General features: G+C 49.3%; 1 protein-coding gene across 4 annotated transcripts in view; it reads left to right on the forward strand.

Moving 5' to 3' along the window:
- PAX5 (paired box 5) overlaps positions 1–18,498 on the forward strand; it is a 158,562-nt gene that overhangs the window by 18,817 nt on the left and 121,247 nt on the right. For all 4 annotated transcript variants that reach the window (XM_070431181.1, XM_070431184.1, XM_070431183.1 and 1 more), the window contains exons 3-5: positions 214–411; positions 8,571–8,635; positions 12,619–12,747. In XM_070431181.1, coding sequence (XP_070287282.1) covers positions 214–411; positions 8,571–8,635; positions 12,619–12,747 — 392 coding nt within the window. The remainder of the gene's footprint in view (positions 1–213; positions 412–8,570; positions 8,636–12,618; positions 12,748–18,498) is intronic.

Genomic DNA, 18,498 nt, shown 5'->3' on the forward strand with positions numbered 1-18,498 from the left:
AATCTGGTGTGTGTTAAGTTTACAGTATGTACTAGTTCATGTACCAGTTCAAATGAGCCACATTTTAAATATTCAGAAGCCACATACGGCTAGTGGCTACTTGATTGGACATCGCAGATCTGTATGTTTCCTGGACAGAGTAGCCTATTATTTTGTTGTTAAAATCCATGTTGCTGGTTCCTCATGGCTAAGCTCCTTTCTCCTTTGTCCTAGGTATTATGAGACGGGGAGCATCAAGCCTGGAGTAATTGGAGGATCCAAACCAAAGGTTGCCACGCCCAAAGTGGTGGAAAAAATTGCCGAATATAAACGCCAAAATCCCACCATGTTTGCCTGGGAGATCAGGGACCGGCTGCTGGCGGAACGAGTGTGTGATAATGACACGGTGCCCAGCGTCAGTTCCATCAACAGGTGAGAGGCTGCTGCCTGTGGGGCTCGGGATCTGGCTGGAGTGGGGGTTCCTGGAGGCTCACTGGGTGCCTTTTCAGGAGCTCTGGTCTCCCCGTTCACCAAGGCTCCTTAGGGGACATTGGACAGGAGGACTGCTTGTGGGGCCAGGCGGGTCCCTCTATTGCCCTTCTCTTCTCTCCAAAGTGGGCAGGAGTTCTAGCCCCAGGGAGAGTTGGCCATGCCAACACCGTGGCTGCTTGAGAGTCTTCTGACTCTAGAGCAGTGGTTCTCAACCTTCCTAATGCCATGACCCTTTAATACAGTTCCTCGTGTTGTGGTGACCCCCAACCATGAAATTATTTTCGTTGCTACTTCATAACTGTAATTTTGCTACTGTTATGAATCATAATGTAAATATCTGATATGCAGGATGTATTTTCATTGTGACAAATTGAACATAATTAAAGCATAGTGATTAATCACAAAAACAATATGTAATTATATATGTGTTTTCCGATGGTCTTAGGCGAACCCTGTGAAAGGGTCATTCGATCCCCAAAGGGGTCGCGACCCACAGGTTGAGAACCGCTGCTCTAGAGTGATTTGCATCACTCGCTATACCCCACTCTGTGTGTGGAGCACTTAACAGTGAATTGTCCTGGTTAGGCCTTCAAATGTCACTTCTTCACAAGCCCAGGCTCCAGGTCTTAGCACTGGCCCATTTCAGACCGTCCCAGGAAGGAAAACCCTGCCTTCAGCTGGGGCAGAGGTTGAGCCATTGAGTGTGGGGAACAGAGCCCTGACTTGGGGTTGGGAGATTTAGCTCCTTGTCTCAGGTCTGCCGCAAACACAAAGTGTGACCTTGGCAGAGAGCCCCTCCTGTCGCTGAACCCAGGGCCTTGGTGGTTCAATGTGGGTCTGTGATCTCCAAGAGAAATGTTCGGGATGCTGCGATGCTGTGGAGTTAGGGAGTTGCCCTCTCCCCGGCTGCCCCAAATCTTACCCATGGACACAAAGAGCCAGAGAAATACCGAGAGTGCCAGGCTCGGGATCTGCCTAGGAGCCACCAGGGCTCCTTCTCCTCTCCAGTCTAATCCAGGGTACAGCTAACAGAGCTCTCAGAGCTTTAAAAATAAATTCCTGAAAGCAGGCTTTCCACTGTGGATGGTGCAGTCTCAACTCCACTTAAACCCACAGAGTCAGGGATGAAGTTGCGAGATGAACAGAAATGACTCTTCTATAAACTCCACAAAGAAAAGAGAAACCAGCGGACTGAAAACTTGAGCAGTTCCCATTTCTTCAAGGTCATACCGTACTCTTGTCAGTGCAGAGCCTAAGGAACTCCTCGCACCCACCAGAAAGAGTGGTCATACTAGAATGTCTCTGAGATTCCCTCAGGTCCCGACAGTCATTCCTTCCACAGTGACTCAGAATCACTGTGTGAATATGTGCTAATGTTTTGAGTCCTGTTATTTCATAAACCGTTAGCCTGTTTTTCTTTTCTCAGTAAACCTTTACCTTGGGCCTGACCTCGTGCAAGGTGCTGAGAAGAGAGAGGGGGAATTAGTCTCTTAGTCTGTCCCAGAGGGGCTCCTCGTCCAGGCTGGGATTCTGGCATGCACATAGACGTCTAGACAGCCCGAATTATGCACAAAATGACAACTATTGTGGTGGGCTCGGGAGGAATAACTCCTGTTCTTTTTCTGGACTAGGAGGGGCTCCCATGTGCCTTGTGAATCCCCTGCTTTGGGCTTGTTGCAGGATTTCCATGACACAAGCAGCATGATGTTTTGTCCAGGTCTCCAAAAACCCTAACGTGGAGTGGGGCACATGCTGCCTAGAGCAGTGGAGGAGCAGTCAGCTTGCTCTGCAGAGGAGCCTCCACCAAACCCGAGGTCAGGGTTGGGGGCCCACAGATTTCCCAGTGTAGGGTATACATGGAATTGGCGGATCAAAATAATAACTTCAGGTTGCTTGTGAGGGTCCCAAACTCTAACACCTAAGTGGGCCAGACAGTAATGTAACAAATGAAGCATGGCAGGCATAAGACGATAGGGAAAGGTTGGGTCTGTGGCCAACTAGACAGGACAAGCCCTATAGAAGGGGCAATTGCTTCTCAGCAGAACGTGAGCCCAGTGTTTGCCAGACTTTTGCCATTCTTAAAGAGAAGCTGGAAACTAGGACTTGGTGTGTGTGTGTGTATGTATGTATACTTGTATATATGAAATCCCTTTTTTAAATGGTGGTAACTAATTTCCATGAAAAAAAAAAAAATGCCTTGCAGGACAAGCATGACTTATTTAGGGCTCCAGCTTCTATCCTCCGGAACACAAGGATGAAAACGCTTTTGTGATGAATTTGTTTGAATGTCTTTTAGAAATAGGTAACCAGTGCTCCAAGCCAGTCAGTGTGAACTTCATGAACGCTCCCCGCCCCATTTACAGTAAAGAACCAAGGTTGCCCTATTAAAGTAAAAAAGTGAGTTATTTGAAAGAAACGTACGAAATAGAGAACCGTGATCACAGATGTGGAGGAAGCTAATAGGGGGTACTTGAATGAGTGTCGAGGGAAATTGTGCATCAGCTGGTGCTTTGGGCCTAGAGCTGTGCTGTGCGGGAGTTGGGGGTGGGACCCTGACTGCTGGTTGCTGGGGCCATGGCTAGCCTCAGGGGCCTCCTGGGTATCCTAATCTGGTGACCTGGCTGGCTGTGCTTCTAAGGTGCTTTCACATCTATGGTCTCCTACAGGCCCCTAAACCTAACTCTATCCTGTGACAGGTACGGAAACCGAGGCCCAGATGGGGAGTGCAGAGGAACAATGATTTTGAGATAGAGAAGGCAGTAGGGCCTGGGTCCCCTGATGGTAAGAGGCGGGTTGGTCTCTTTCCACCACTGCCCTGTAGGACTCTGCCAGTGACAGAACTGAGGATCCCTGAGAAGAGAGGCAAGGAGTAGAACAGTCATTCCCTCTGCATTTCTGAGCCTGGCAGCCTGCATGTTTTGCCGCCTGACTGCAGGCTTCCTCTGTGGTCCATGGCCTTCTCCTGTGCTCCTCCATGAGGGGCTCCTCACCACATTCTTCAGTGAGAGCTCTTTGGTATCTTTAACAACTGACCCTGCAATGCAAACCAACTAAGTGTGGGGCAGTCTCATGTCGCTGCCCTGCCTGCCGTTCCCCCTCCCCCAAGAAAGCCCGAGCCATCCCAGCATAGTTTTCTATAGGAAAGCAAAGCTCCCACTGCATTCCAATGGATGCAGCTTCTAAATAACTGTCTTGCAAATGTCATTGTGTGAAAGGGTGCACAGTGTCCTCTCTCAGCCCCTGCCTCCATTGGAGGGAGTGGTGGCTGGATTTGTACCTGTTCTGGTGGCCACAGGGTCGTCTTCACTGTCCACCCCTAGAAGTGTGTGCTTTCCTTCTGTCTTCTGGGGGACCAGCCTGGGAAACGGTGACTGGCATGGGGTTAAACAGCACTGCACTAGTTCTGCTAGGCTTGTGGGAGATTTCCTGGGACACAAACCATCATGTCGAAGTGGCTTCTTCAGGACGAATACATGCTGGGCTGCTGCATATCTGCACGATGGAGTCTTAGACTCCAGCCTCAGTGACAGGTGGAGGTGACTGTCCCAGAGCTGGCCCAGACGTTGGGAGAAATGGAGGCTTCCTTCTTCTATATCAGTCCCGTGGCTCTAGACCAGGGCCAAGTGGAGTGGCATTCCCAGTTTAGAGGGGCAGCTCCATGAGCACCAACTGGTCGTTGCCTTGTGGGGTCAGAATTGCCAGGTGTTCTATTTTTTTTTCCAAGAGAAGCTAGAAATCCATTTATTTATGTAAGAGCTCCTTACTTACTACTAACTCAAATACAAATAAATATACTGTGTAAGCCAAACACAAATTGCCCAGTGATGGATGTGGCCTGAAGATGACAGTTTGTAAAGTCTGCTCTTAATCCTAACTTGGGAATCAAGCCTTTGAGACTGTTTACCCATTTCTTCTATTTTTTTTAATCCTCACCTGAGAATATCTTTTTATTGATTTTTAGAGAGTGAGGAAGGGGGGAAGAGAGAGAGAGAGAGAGAAACATTGATAGGTTGCCTATGTATGTACCCCGACTGGGAATTAAACCCGCAACCTTTTGGTGTACAGGATGACGCTCCAACCAACTGAGCCACCGGGCCAGGGGTACCCACTCCCTCTTTCTCCTCCACATCAGTCACAGGCTTGAGTGTCACCTGTGGGCCCTCTCCCAACTGAACCCTTGATCAGTGCTGTAGACGTGGGTATCTCTTCAGCCATATCTCCCCATTTCATTTTTAAAGGCGTCATGACTTTCTCTTCCAATGTCATTGTGTATGCGGGTGGTGATGAGAAGACCTAGCCTTTCAGAAGAGTGGGGGTGATGTTGAAATGGTATCCTTACAAATGCCTGTAATATGTAAAGTTCCTTGGGCTTTTAATCCTCAGATTCTAAATGGATTTTGACTCCAGATAGGTTTTATGCCTCATAAAACAAGTATTTTGCCGAGGAACCACTTCCTTTGAATGTAACCAAAAAAAAAAAAAAAAGTGTGCAGGCATGGGAGCTGACTTGCTGTGTGATTCTGGGCGAGTCCCTTGAGCACTCTGGACTTTAGTTTCCTCACTCGGAGAAACCAGCTGATTGCTGAGCTCCCTTCTCTGTTGGGCTCAGGACCAGGCTCACGCTCAGCAAGTAAAGGCTGTGCCTTCCAGTGTGAGCTGCCAAGTCGCCCTCACTGTCTCTTATTTAGAAAAGTCCTGAGTGTGGCTCTTGCTGTGATAAGTCTTGAGGTTGCTTGTTATATTTTTTAGAGTTGCTATGATTCACTTGGTCTTGTTCTTCCCATTGTTACTTCTTCTCAGTGGAGATGGTGCTCTTTGTTCTTTCCTTGGCAGCTGCTGCAAGCAAATGGGCAAAATTTCTATACCTGGGGACAGCCTTGGAGGGTTGGTTCCCTGCAATTTGGGTCTCACCCATAGAAGACAGCCCTATTGCAACCTTAAAATTGGGTGTGGGGATGGCCACCTTCTCCTCCCAGCTCCCAAGGGGGGATGGGATCCCATGAGTTTTTAAGGTATTTGTGGAAAATATGAACCTTTTAAGGTTGGAGCTGGTCATTAATCTTTATGAAGATACCATTGATAATAACACTTACCATTTATTGAACACTTACTGTGCAGGAGCCTCTGCTCTAAGTACTTAATTATTAACTTAATCCTCATAATAACCTTATGACATAGGAATGAATCTTGGTTGGTCCCATTTTATAGATGAAGAAACTGAGGTATAGAGAGGTTAAGTAATTTCCTCAAAGTCATGTAGCTGGCAAATGGCACGACTGGGATTCAAACTCCAGTCTGGTTCTGGAATCTGTATATTTAATCACTATGGTGCAGCTGCCTCTCAATGATTTATCGCAATTGATAACGTTTTACCAATGATTTATACATATTTTAAAAGAAAAATAAGAAAACCATAATTTTCTTTGCTTTGTCTCTGTACGAATCTAATGGCCAGACAATGCTTTGAAGAGTTAGGACTTCAATGGGAAATAGTTATAGTATATTTCACCATATATTTGTATATAGAAAAACTATATTTATGTCTGGAATATTCATATGTTCCATAGCTATATCTCTTTAGATACAGAGAGAGAGAGAGAGAGAGAGAGAGAGAGAAAAGGTGACAGACAAAAATACAAAGATTAGATCAGATGCTAGCTTAAATCTGGGGGAAGTCCACCTCACTCCCAGGTCTTTGTCAATATGCTCCATGTTTGCTTAGTGAAAATAAGTGATTTAAATGTGAGAGAAAACAAAACAAACACTCTGAATGTATTTGAGGCAATACTCATGCTGACTTGTCAAAAAGAAAGCAAAAGGCTATGGAGGCTGGGCTGTGGTGTGAACAGAAACGTTCCATCCAGGCTACTATCCGAGGATGCTGAGTGCCCTTGGTTCCCAGCGCTGAGCTGTGCGATCACAGAGGGCGACAGCCCGATGAGGTTAAGTGGAGGCACCTGTCCCTTCTGTCCTTTCTCTCCATTTGCACAAGCTGGAGACCCAGTGCAGCTTGAAACGAACTTCTAGAACTAATGGTCTACAACGTGAAAAAGGATTTCCTATAATGTTGAGTAAAAAGAGCAGGATACAAAACTGTATACACAATTTAATCCAGATTCTGTTAAGAAAAAAAAAGGATATTTCCAAATAAGCATAGAAATACTAGTATAAAGGAAATATACTTGACCCTTAACAATGCAGGAATTATGGGCGATGACCCCTGAATAGTCAAAAATCCACATATAACTTTTGACTCCCTAAAAACTTAACTATAGTTGTCCCTCGGTATCCACTGGAGATTGGTTCCAAGACCTCCATGGATACCAACATCCTGAAAGCTCAAGTCCCTTATATAAAATGGTGTAGAACAATGCACATGGTTCACACTTTATATCTTTGGATTCTCAACCACAGACTAAAAATACTGTTTTGTGGGGCAGGGAGAAAAATGGCAGGCATCTATAATACTGTCAACAATAAAAAAAAAATTAAAAAGGATGTTCTGCCCTAGCTGGTTTGGCTCAGTGGATAGAGCATCAGCCTGTGGACTAAGGGTCCCAGGTTTGATTCCAGTCAAGGGCACAGGCCCGAGTTGAGGGCTCGATCCCCAGTAAGGGGGCTGCAGGAGACAGCTGCTCAATGATTCTCTCTCATCATTGATGTTTCTATCTCTCCTTCTCCCTTCCTCTATGAAATCAATAATAATAAAAAAAAGATTAAAAGAAAAAATTAAAAGAAAACAATATTATATATAAAAAAAGGAAGTACTGTTTTTGATTCAAAGTTGGTTGAATCTGTGCATGTGAAACCTGGGATACTGGGGTTTGACTATATTTATTGAAAGAAATTATGTGTAAGTGGACACATGCAGTTCAAACCCGTGTTGTTCAAGAGTCAACTGCACAAGAGTGGGGGTGCACTCAGTGGAGACGGTGCTCTTTGCTCTTTTCCAAAGTGGTTTTAGATGTCTCCTTCAAAGCTGTCGGCCAAATAGTCTACAATGAGTCCTTTTATGACCAGGGAAAACTCTAATACATGTTCTTTTAAAAGAGAATAATTGGGCATTGGAATAGAACTTTCCCAAAGAAGCTGAACTTACTATTATCGCCCACCCTCTCCCAAATGCCAGAGAAGGAACTTGCTTGCAGACCTCAAGGGGACTGTTGGCTTGGCCCTGGTTGACATACGGGGTGTAGGGTCTCATGGAGAAGGTTTTGCAGAAGGACCTCAGAGCTGTCAGGTGGCACTGCTATTATCCCTTTTATACACTGGGCATTTCCATAAGAGAGAGACAGGCAGAGGAGAGAGAGAGAGAGAGAAGGATTCAGTTACTCCAAGTAAGCAAAGAATGCCCTAGTCTAACTCCGTCACCGTATTGAGGCCCACAATGGAATGGATTTGCCCAGGGTCACTATCAGGTTCCTATTAGAACTAAGGCAAGGTCCCTGGAAAGGCAAACCAGACCAGCCCTGGTCCCAGCCCCATGAAGCTTTTCCGTGAAGTTTTTGTAGACCTTTCTCAGCAAAGCCAAGCTAAGCCGCTCTTGGCAGCACTTTAACCCTTTCTAGTTTCAGAGCAATTCATGCATCCCCTTGTGATAGCTGGGGATGTCACTCCTCCCATGGCCATCCAAGGCGGAGAATCAAGAGCTTGAGGGCTTTCAGGGGACAGGGAGGTCCCTTGGCCAGTCCCTTCATTTCATAGAAGCGGGGGTGGGGGTGAGGGGGCTGAGGTCCAGTGAAGGGAAGAAAGTCCCTAATGTCACTCAGTGACTTTATGGAGCCAGAGCTGCTTCTGAGAAAGGGATGTCTTCCTAATATGAACACATCATCCCATTCTATACGAGAGGCACTGGAGGCCCGGAGAAGGGTGCAAGTTACTCAAAGACACCCAGGGAAGTAGAGGCTGAGTTGGGACTCGTCCATCATTTCTCCAAGCCCCGAACTCCTGACCTGGGTTCATAATCTCCCCTCCCCTCTGCCCCCAGCTTGACCTGCGCCCCAGCTTGATGTGGGTTTTCTGGTTGTCGATGCATAGCTAGTTGAGATCTCTTTTTCTAAGCTGGTAAACAGCCATTCATTTTTTCCCACTGCCCACAGGATCATCCGGACAAAAGTACAGCAGCCACCCAACCAGCCGGTCCCAGCTTCCAGTCACAGCATTGGTAAGAACTTCAAAATAAAAATTTTAAAAATCGAATGGGCTCCAAATATTCTAAAGAACTTTTAATCATTCTTATGGACAGATAATTCTGCATAAAACACTTCGGCACACGTACTAATGCGCTTTCTTTGTCATTCTCCAAGGGCTGAACCCGGTAAATGAATTTTATAAATACTGCTAAAAGGTTTTGAATTTTACTGATTATTATGATAAATAGCTTTCAGCATGAGACAGAAAATTGAAATCTAAGCCAAAAAAAAAAAATCCACTAATGGGGGTCTATAGAATGTCAGATAATTAAAGTAATAAATCAAGAAAGGGGTACTTATTCATAACATTTTCTGCATCATTAGTCAGTAAGTAGTTTTGAATGTGTTTTTTTCCTCTATCAACCAGCCCTTCTACAATTCTTTGTGCACTTGCAGCCTTGAGTGAAGATGTGGCAAAACTTCTCAAACTTTCTCTCTCTCCCTTGCTTCGATCTCATGCACTCTGAGCCGCCAAAGGCTGCCGGTGGAGTTTCTGACACTCACGGGTGAAGTCGGAGAGGGAGTCATGACTTGTAAGAATGGGAGTCATCTTTCCTACCAGTTGACCTTTGAACAACGTGAGGGTTAGAGGAGGCACCCTCTCTCCTCTCCCTCTCACATAGTCAAACATCTGAGTGTAACTTTGGACTGCCCCCCCGAAACTTCACTGTCCCTCTATATCTGCAGTGGATTGATTCCAGGACCCTCCACGGATACCAAAGTCTATGATACTCATGCCCCGTATACACAATGGCACAGAACAATGCATATAGGAGGCCCTCTGCACCCGCAAACTCCCAACTGCGGATCAAAAGCAGTATTTTCGATCTGAGGTTAGTTGATAGAATCTGCAGATGGGAAAGTAAAGGATGCAGAGGCCTGTCTGTATATTTAATGAAAAAAAAAGTCCACGTTTCAGGGGACCTGCACACTTCATACCTGTGCTGCTCAAGGGTCAAGTACACTCAAGAGTTCAGAAGTTCCCCTTGCCCTTCCCTGCTCTGCAACGACTGTGAGAAAAAATGACATGCGTCTACTTAAGGCATATTCTTTCTCCACTTGGGAGAAAGGAGGCCCCCTGGTCAGCTGGGGGAAGGTTATTCTACTGTAAGAAAGTAGGCAACCATTCTGACAGCTCTGGTTGCCACAGTCCTCGTCAACGCCACGTAATCATGCCTCCGATGCTGTACCGTTTCCACATCTTTTCATTCCTTCAATGGAAAACTTGAACTCACTGTGGTGATGGGGGGCAGGCAGAGACCTGGCTTATAGTTTCCGCTCTGTCGTGGACTCCCCTAGTAAACTGTGTAAAGTCCCTTCACCGTTCGGAGCCTCAGTTTCCCCATTTGTGAACGTAGGGGCACCACCCAGGTGCTCTCTGAGGTCTCTGATCCTCCATGGTTGCCTCTTTGGGGAACGGTAAGGCAGAACTCTTCCCTGCTATGAAATCATTCTTCATTTAATAATCAATTCAAAAAGTGTTTGCTAAGCCCCTGCTGTGCAGACCTTGGCGTTGGAGACTCGTGTTTCTCGGAGGCAGGACAAACTTCCCATTCACAAGGGCTCCTCAGTCTAGTGGGACAATGTAACGAAGAGGAGTTTGCAGAACACTGAGATGAAGCTCAAGAAGAAAGTTCAGGGTGCCGTGGAGCTGGGGCCTAGAGGGTTGAAGAAGGCTCTCGGGGAACCGTGTGTGGCTGAGATTTCACTTGGGCAGCTTTTTAATTATTTCAGGTCACTTAGCAATGACTATCACACCGAGAGTAACTGGTAAGACTCTTTCAGTTGTGTTAGAGGAATACTTCTACTTGTAGGTAGCAGAATGCTTTGTTTTGTGTCTGAAATTTTGTGCAGCCCCTTAGAATTTACAAGCTTAATGAGGGGTGAGGGAAGGGAGGTTTAGAGAGATTAAATAAATAACTAGCCCAAGGTCCCAATGCCAGTAAGTGGTGGAGCAAGAATTGGAACTTGGGCCTTTTGAGTTTAGTGTAAATCACAAAATAACAGAACTAATCTCATTGCCTCTGTTAGCAACCTGGTGAGCCCTTGGTTATCTGTGGGTTGTTGTTGTTTAAAGTACTGATGACTTGTGATCTTCCTTCTTCCTCTGTTCTTTGCACCTTAATACAGAAAAGGTTGTGAGATTTGCATAAATCTATTTTGAGTAGCTTGTTCTGTTGAAAGAAAAGAGAAGTTAACGATTTCTACTTCTGTGTCTCCTAAGGAAGAGCTAAAATCAAACTCAAACGCGAGAAGAAAGGCACCGTTCCCTCTAGGTCTGTAGGAGCAAGGGCTGGCCCTGCTCCAAGGAAAGCAACAAACAGCTTCTCACGCAACCACCACCATTTCTAGTCATTTCCTACGCGGCCTAGTCCAAGGCGGCTCTACCTGCCTCCAGCTAGTTATAGCCCAAGGAAATGTGTCTGAGATCGGGTTTGTAGGTTTTAATGAACCAAGAAAGAATTCCCACGGCCCAGAAGTGGAAATTCAGCTGTACAGCTTGAGGGGGGACCCTGACCACTGACTGGCCGGCCTCTCCCTCAGACTCTGAGGCCCGGAGTTCATGTGAACCTTGCACAAAAACCTCCCCTCCCCCATTCTTATCCTTAAGAACTCAGAGATCTGGTTTCAGTCACAAGTCACGGGCCTCTGCCTACATTTCTGGGCAGGGGAAGTGTAGACTTCCCGGCAGTAGACCCATGGCTGAGCCCTGGCACTACTGCTTACTGGCTGGCTGGGAGCCAGTCACTTCACCTTTGTGAAGCCTCAGTTTCTTCATTTGATAAATGGGGATAAATAATAGCAGGCATCAAATGAGAAGCACTGCATTGTGTGAAGCCTCTTACTGGTTTTCATTACTAATTAGTGAAGAACAGGTTACTATAGGGCAGCGGTTCTCAACCTGTGGGTCGAGACCCCCTTGGGGGTCGAGCGACCCTTTCACAGGGGTCGCCTAAGACCATTGGAAAACACATATATAATTACATATTGTTTTTGTGATTAGTCACTATGCTTTAATTAGGTTCAATTTGTAACAATGACATTGGGGGTCACCACAACATGAGGAACGGGATTAAAGGGTCGTGGCATTAGGAAGGTTGAGAACCACTGCTATAGGGGTTAAGACTAGTTTCTGGGTTCTAGTCACCACTCTGCCTCTTATTAGCTCTGGGACCTTGGGCAAGTCACTTACTTTCTCTGAGCCTTCGTTCCTTTACCTTTTCAGTGGGATAATAACATGAGCTCGCTTATAAGAGTGTTTGCAGGATTAAATGAGGCAATGCCTGGCATAAGAGTAAGTTATCAGAAAATGTTAGTTATTGTTATTATATATATGTATCAGTGTAACTATATGTTACATATATTACTCTATCAGTATTATGTGGTTCATATTAAAATCTATGGAAGGAGAAAAGACAGTGAGGAACTGTAAAAAGAAGGGACAGCCTGCCATTTGGGATTTTGTTGGCTATGTGTGTGAGGGAGCAGGAATTTGGTCCGCATGGATGGGTGGGTATGTAAACAGGGAGCGAACCCGCCTAATGAGTGAGTCTAGGTCTTCTCATTTGATGCACACTGGCTGGTGGTAGGCCCCAGCTCCCCTCTTTCTCTTCTCCATTTCCCCGCTTCCTGTATCCTTGGACAGGCTGGCATTTGAGCGAGTGCCCTTCTTACGCTGTCCCTTGTTCCTCTCTACACTGTCAGTTCTCTTCACTGCCCTCTTCCCCTGTCATCCTTCCCAGCAGCAGAGAACCTGGGCTGATGGCCCGAGGGGCGCCCTCCTCACCCAGGTGTGGCCACTGCTCCGGCACACACCCTCTTCCCTGTCCCTGCACTTCCTCGGGCTTGCTGGGCAGTCACATCCAGCCCCCTGTAGGTTGAGTGCCCTTGTTTGTGCCCTCTGCCTCTGCTCCCTCTCCTGCCGGGCCCTGACCGCCCCTCTCCCTCTGCACAGTGTCCACGGGCTCCGTGACGCAGGTGTCCTCGGTGAGCACGGACTCCGCGGGCTCTTCGTACTCCATCAGCGGCATCCTGGGCATCACGTCCCCCAGCGCCGACACCAACAAGCGTAAGAGAGATGAAGGTAAGAGATGCGGGCACAGCCCTGTCTGGGATGGGCCCGGCGGGATCTGCTCCAGGGCACTCAGTCCGAGGTGGAAGCACAGATGCCCGCTGAGCACCCCCTTACCTGCAGAGTGCCCGAGTCCCCCCACCCAGGCCCATGCCCTTCCCTGGACATGGAGACATGGGGAGGGGCAGGCGGGGCTGCCTGGGGCTGTGGATTTCTCGCTGGCCTTCCCCCATCTTTACCCCTTGAGTGGAGGAAGGTGTGTTGGCAGAGCCCTGTGAGCTGAGCTTTGAGCCTCTGGGAAGACCTTGCGTGTCCTCATATGAAGCAGGGTGTGGAGGGTGTGAGGGCGACACGGTGAGTGTCCCCTTTGTGAGGGAGCCTGGAGGAGAGGGAGGGGCTGGGTGTCCTGCAGTGAGAGGGGCACCCATAGGGGTCAGGGGTGGGCTGTGCACACCTCTCTCCAAGGTGGTGATGGTGGGGGCTGAGGAAGTTAATAATCATCTCATCTTTGCCCCGGGCCTGGGAGGAAGGAGTGCAGGGGCCTCCTGGGGATACAAAGGGACAATCTTCCCACTGGTTTTTCTCAGCCCCTCAGTGCTCCCAGCTGGGCTTCTAGAGCTGCCCCGTCCTGTACACTGGCCCAGCTTAACCCGGCTCCCCTTTTCCCTGGATGGGCGGCCAGCGCCGCTGACATAACGGGGTTGAGAGGAAGTGCGACCCTCTGGGAGTCTGTAAAACCTTAGTCAGCAAAGGAAAAAAACAACAAAAGCGGGCCTTGGTCTAGGACCTGGGAGCAGCGTGACAGAAATCTTGATTCAATTATTCTGTGCCTCGGCACAATTCCCGTTCGCAGCTCCCTGTAAGGGATGTATGTTCTGGCGAGCACGTGCCTAAGTACTGAAGATCTGTAACTAGAAAATAGAGTCGGCCCGGCAGTGGATTGGCCTGTGGTCTGCGTGTTCCAGGCATCACAGGAGCTCAGTCTGTGGCTGCTGTTTGGAGCTGCGGGGGTGCCTGGGGATGATTCACGGCTTTGGGAACCTGCCTCCCCTCTTTCCTGCCCCTGGCACTCAGAGCCGATGTCTTTAACTCAGTGGGTGGCTGTGCTGTGTTATGCAGGAGGCACTGGGCCTACCATCTCTGTTGGTTTATGGGGTTGAAGGTGTCATCTTTTCTCCTATTGTCACCTGGACTCGGATAAGATGTGCCCAAGCTGGGGCCGGGCTGTGTTTGATCGCGGTGGATGGGCCAGCTGGGTGCAGCTCCCTCAGAGGCTGAGAGAGCCAGGCAAAGATTTTTGGAGGAAGAAAAAAAAATCTAGTTTGATGTTTACCGTCAAACAGACAGGTCCTGATGTGGGGGGATTGTCTTATTGTGTGTGTGGAGAGTTGTACTGGATTCTAGTCTCCGATCAGAGGTCACTGCTTAGCCTTGAAAACTGCTTTAAAGGGTGTAGAATGGCCAGCCTTTGGGTATTGTTAGTGTAGACTGCTCTGTGCTGGTCACATCATTCTTAAGGACTGTGGCCATTTGGGGTATTGGCCGTTAATGGGGATAGTGACAAATTAGGATGTCCAGAGGGGTGTAACCTGGATGGAGGGGGATCCGGAGAACTTCTCAACGCTCTAGGGATGTTTTGGCACAAAGAAGAGAAGAGTGAGCTGAATTGGATTGTTTCCTTCAACATTTGGAGGGCTGACATGGAAGGCAAGAGCAATGAGACTTTGCTGTGTGGCCTCAAAGGCTAGCATGTGGCAGATGCAGGGATTTCAGCTCAGTATAAAAAAGAATGTTGTAAATATGAGAATGGTCTAGGGCAGTGGTTCTCAACCTTCTGGCCCTTTAACTACAGTTCCTCATGTTGTGACCCAACCATAAAATTGTTTTCGTTGCTACTTCATAACTGTCATGTTGCTACTGTTATGAATCGTAATGTAACTATCTGACATGCAGGATGGTCTTAGGCGACCCCTGTGAAAGGGTCGTTCGGCCGCCAAAGGGGTTGCGACTCACAGGTTGAGAACCGCTGGTCTAGGGGCTGCCTTAGGAGGTAGTGAGTTTCTTGTCACTAGAACTATGTAAATAGAGCCTAGGTGGCCACTCACTGGGCTGCCGTACAATAGTATGAGGAATCAGGTGCAGGATTGGATGATCTTTGAGCTCCTCCCAGTTTTGAAATTTATGATTGAGCCCTGATGCCCAGGAAGACGTGGGAGGTGATTCAGCCAGTGCTCTGGGGGCTGAGGGAGAATGATATGATGGTCTTGGAAGCTTGGAGGAAAGCCAACCAGCACACAGGCCCCCTAGCCCTGCCCTGCATCAGGGAAAGTGTTACGGCTGAGCAGGGAGGTGGGGCAGAAGTGCCCTTGCTCACATCAGCAAGCTGTCTGGAAGGAGCACTGCCTGGTGCTCCCCACTGCTCTTTCTCCAGCTCGCTCTGCATCTCCCGGACCTTTGCATTGATTTCGGAGAGTTGAAGAAGCCGAGATTGCCAGCCACGTTTCATAGAGGAGGAGCCCGAGGCCCAGGGAGTTCCTTGGAGTTGGCAAAGCCACACAGGCCGGCATGCCCTAGGGCAGGGGTCCTCAAACTTTTTAAACAGGGGGCCAGTTCACTGTCCCTCAGACCGTTGGAGGGCCGGACTATAGTTTAAAAAAAAAACAACTATGAACAAATTCCTATGCACACTGCACATATCTTATTTTGAAGTAAAAAAACAAAATGGGAACAAATACGATATTTGTATTTGCATGTGGCCCGCGGGCCGCAGTTTGAGGACCCCTGCCCTAGGGCCTAGGACAGTGATGGCGAACCTTTGGAGCTCGGCGTGTCAGCATTTTGAAAAACCCTAACTTAACTCCGGTGCCGTGTCACATATAGAAATTTTTTTTTATCTTTGCAACCATAGTAAAACAAAGACTTACATTTTTGATATTTATTTTATATATTTAAATGCCATTTAACAAAGAAAAATCAACCAAAAAAATGAGTTCACGTGTCACCTCTGACACGCGTGTCATAGGTTCGCCATCACTGGACTAGAGGGTCAGGAGGAGCTGGAGAGCCCCTAAGGCCTCAGCCCCAGGTATTGTCTGGCCACCTGTCCCCCCCCCCCCCCCGCACCCCCCCCACCCCCACCCCGCAGAGAGGCGGTTTGGGGGTGGAGCAGCTGGGGAGGGTGTGAGGAGGAGTTTCCAGCAGAAGGGCATGGTCAGAGTGTGGTGAGAAAGTAAGAACCAGCCACGGGGGAAGCACGGGGGAATTGCCAGGTGCATTGGAGGGCTGGCCCACTGGGACAGCAGACCATGGCACCACTTTTCTCAGGAGACCTCAGCAGCCTGGGGGAAGGGCCACGGGGCAAAAGAAGCATTAGGGAGCAAGAGGAAGACTACTGAGTGTCCCACCCCCATTTCTCAGAGGAGGTGCCTGGGGCTCCGCAAGGTGGAGTCACTTGTTCAGCTCTGGTTTGCAGGCATCTCCAACTTGGACTTGGGTGTTGCCCTGTGGGCATTTCCTGGTGCCACTCTCTGCCCAGGCTGCAGGGCATGGGCGGATGGTAATAGAGTCCAGTCACTGAGGGCCTGCGCTCCAGAGCTCGCAGGCTGGTGCAAAAGACTGGCAAACCCAAAGCCCCTTCAGTGTGTGAGGTAATGTGTGATTGGGCGAGGGGGGGGCGGGGGGTGGGGGGCCGTGGGGGAGGGAAGATGACATCAGGAGAGCAAGGCGGGGAGGGGCCAATTTTGACCAAAAGGATCTGGAAACGCTCTTTAGAGGAAGTGGCCCTTTACAGAGAAAATAATATTTTCCACTGCTTCTGTTGTTAAATTTAAATTAATTAAAATACAATAAAACTAGAAATTTAGTTTCCCAGTTGCACTAACCACATGTTAAATGCTCAGTAGCCACCTGTGGTGGCTCCTGTATTGGACGACAGGGCTTGAATACAGTGTGTGACACATCGTAGATGCTCCGTAGTGCAGGGGACCAGTCACAGGTCCGCAGAGGGTTAAAGGCAGCTACAGGGAGGCAGAGAATGGCTCCGTGCAAGAACAGCTTCAGTCTCTTAGTCGGGCTGAACTAGGGCTTTCGTGGAGAGGGCTGTGGGGTGGGCCTCAGGAGTCCAGCTGGGCTTGGGGGACAGAGCCTGAGGCCGTGCCTCCCTCCCCGGAAGGCCCAGAGGAGGAGGTGCTGGGGCTGGACTTGGCAGAGCAGCCATGGGTGAAAGGGCAGCCCCAGACCCTCTGTTTCTTCCTGGGCCTTTGATCTCTGGTGGGGCCTCCTTCTGCCTGTCTCCAGGGCCCCCATTCAGGTCCCCTTGACCTCCCCTCCCCTCATCTCCCCAGAGTTTGAAAGGCCCCGGACACACCGAGGTCAGCGGAGTGCGAATCCCTTTCACTAGCTCAGAAAGGCGCCGATGCAGCAGCAGCTTGGGCTCCGGGACCAGGATCTTCTTGTTAGGCGGTGGAGGGTGCGTGGCAGGTGGCACTTCCCGCCTTCGGGGCCCTGGCTGCCCTCTGCCTGACGAGGCACAGGAAGGGCGGCCAAAACCCAGAGTGGCCTGTCCTTTACAAGCGATGCCAAGCCCTGTAGACCCTCATGGGGAGGTTTGGGGGCATTTAGCAGGGGTTCCTGTCATGACCGTTCATTCCTCTTTATGGGGGTGTCTGCCTTCTCATGTCTTTTGTTTGGGGGTGCACCTCCTCCAGTGTTATCTGCCTCTGTTTATGTCTTGTGTATTGAGACTTCCTCTGTGTCTGCTTCTGTCTCCTGGTCTAGTGTTCTCTCTCTCTCTCTGTCTCTCTCTCTCTCTCTCTCTGTCACACACACACACACACACACACACACACACACACACACACACACGTTCACTATCTCTGTCTTTTTGTATTCACTCTTGCTCTCTCTTGCCACCTCCCTTCTTCCAGGCTGGGAGCCCCACCTCAGCCCTGCCCTGCAGACCTCCATGGAGCCGTCGTGGGGAGGGAAGTGGTTTCAGAAGCTCACAGACCAGTCAGGGTCCAGGGTCCTCTTGACCGTGGGCAGGCCTTGGCCTCCCTCTCTCAGGACCCTCTTTGTTTGCTGGACACTCAGACCTTGTCTGCTGCCCTGGGCTCTGGGCTCTGGGCAGAAGACAGGAGGCTGGAGCAGACGGTGCAGAGGCCTTCTGTTTCCCAGAGGGAAGGGGGTGTGGGAAAGCTCCCATCATTGGAGGTGTGAGCAGGGGCAGGAGCACCGCTCGAGGCATGCTGGGTGGGACTCTGACTTCTGAGGGCAGGTGCGTCCTGGGCAGCATGTGCTTCCTAACTGCCCTCTGCCTGGAAGGGGCTCTGCCTGCTTGTCTTTCCTTCCTGCCACCCGAGTCTCCGTCAGGAACTGTAAGCAGCCCGTGTGGCACCAGGATCTCACAGGCCTCTGCTTTCTGGAGAGCCCAAAGCAAGGTGTTGAGGTATTGAGACCAGGACACGGGCTCACAGGCCAGGGATGAACTGGTTGGAGGACTGTCTGCGATGGAACCTTGGGCATGTTAATCTCCCTGAGCCTCCCTCTTGTCTTTTGGAAAACAGGGGTGGCACCAGTTTTACAGGTTCCTGTGAGGATAACATGAAGTCACACCCCGGAAGGGTTTAGCCCCAGGCCCCGGTGGCAGGTGGTCATAAATGGCCACGGAAAGAGACTGGGGCTCCAGGCTGTGAGGCCAGCCCCAGGCTGAGGGCAAGCAGGCTCCGGCCAGAGTTCTATTTGCCAGCTGAAACTGGCTGAGCT

The sequence above is a fragment of the Myotis yumanensis genome, unplaced genomic scaffold, assembly GCF_028538775.1.
Source record: "Myotis yumanensis isolate MYYU_CA2020_CCGP unplaced genomic scaffold, mMyoYum1.0.hap1 SCAF_12, whole genome shotgun sequence".
Classification (NCBI taxonomy): domain Eukaryota; kingdom Metazoa; phylum Chordata; class Mammalia; order Chiroptera; family Vespertilionidae; genus Myotis; species Myotis yumanensis.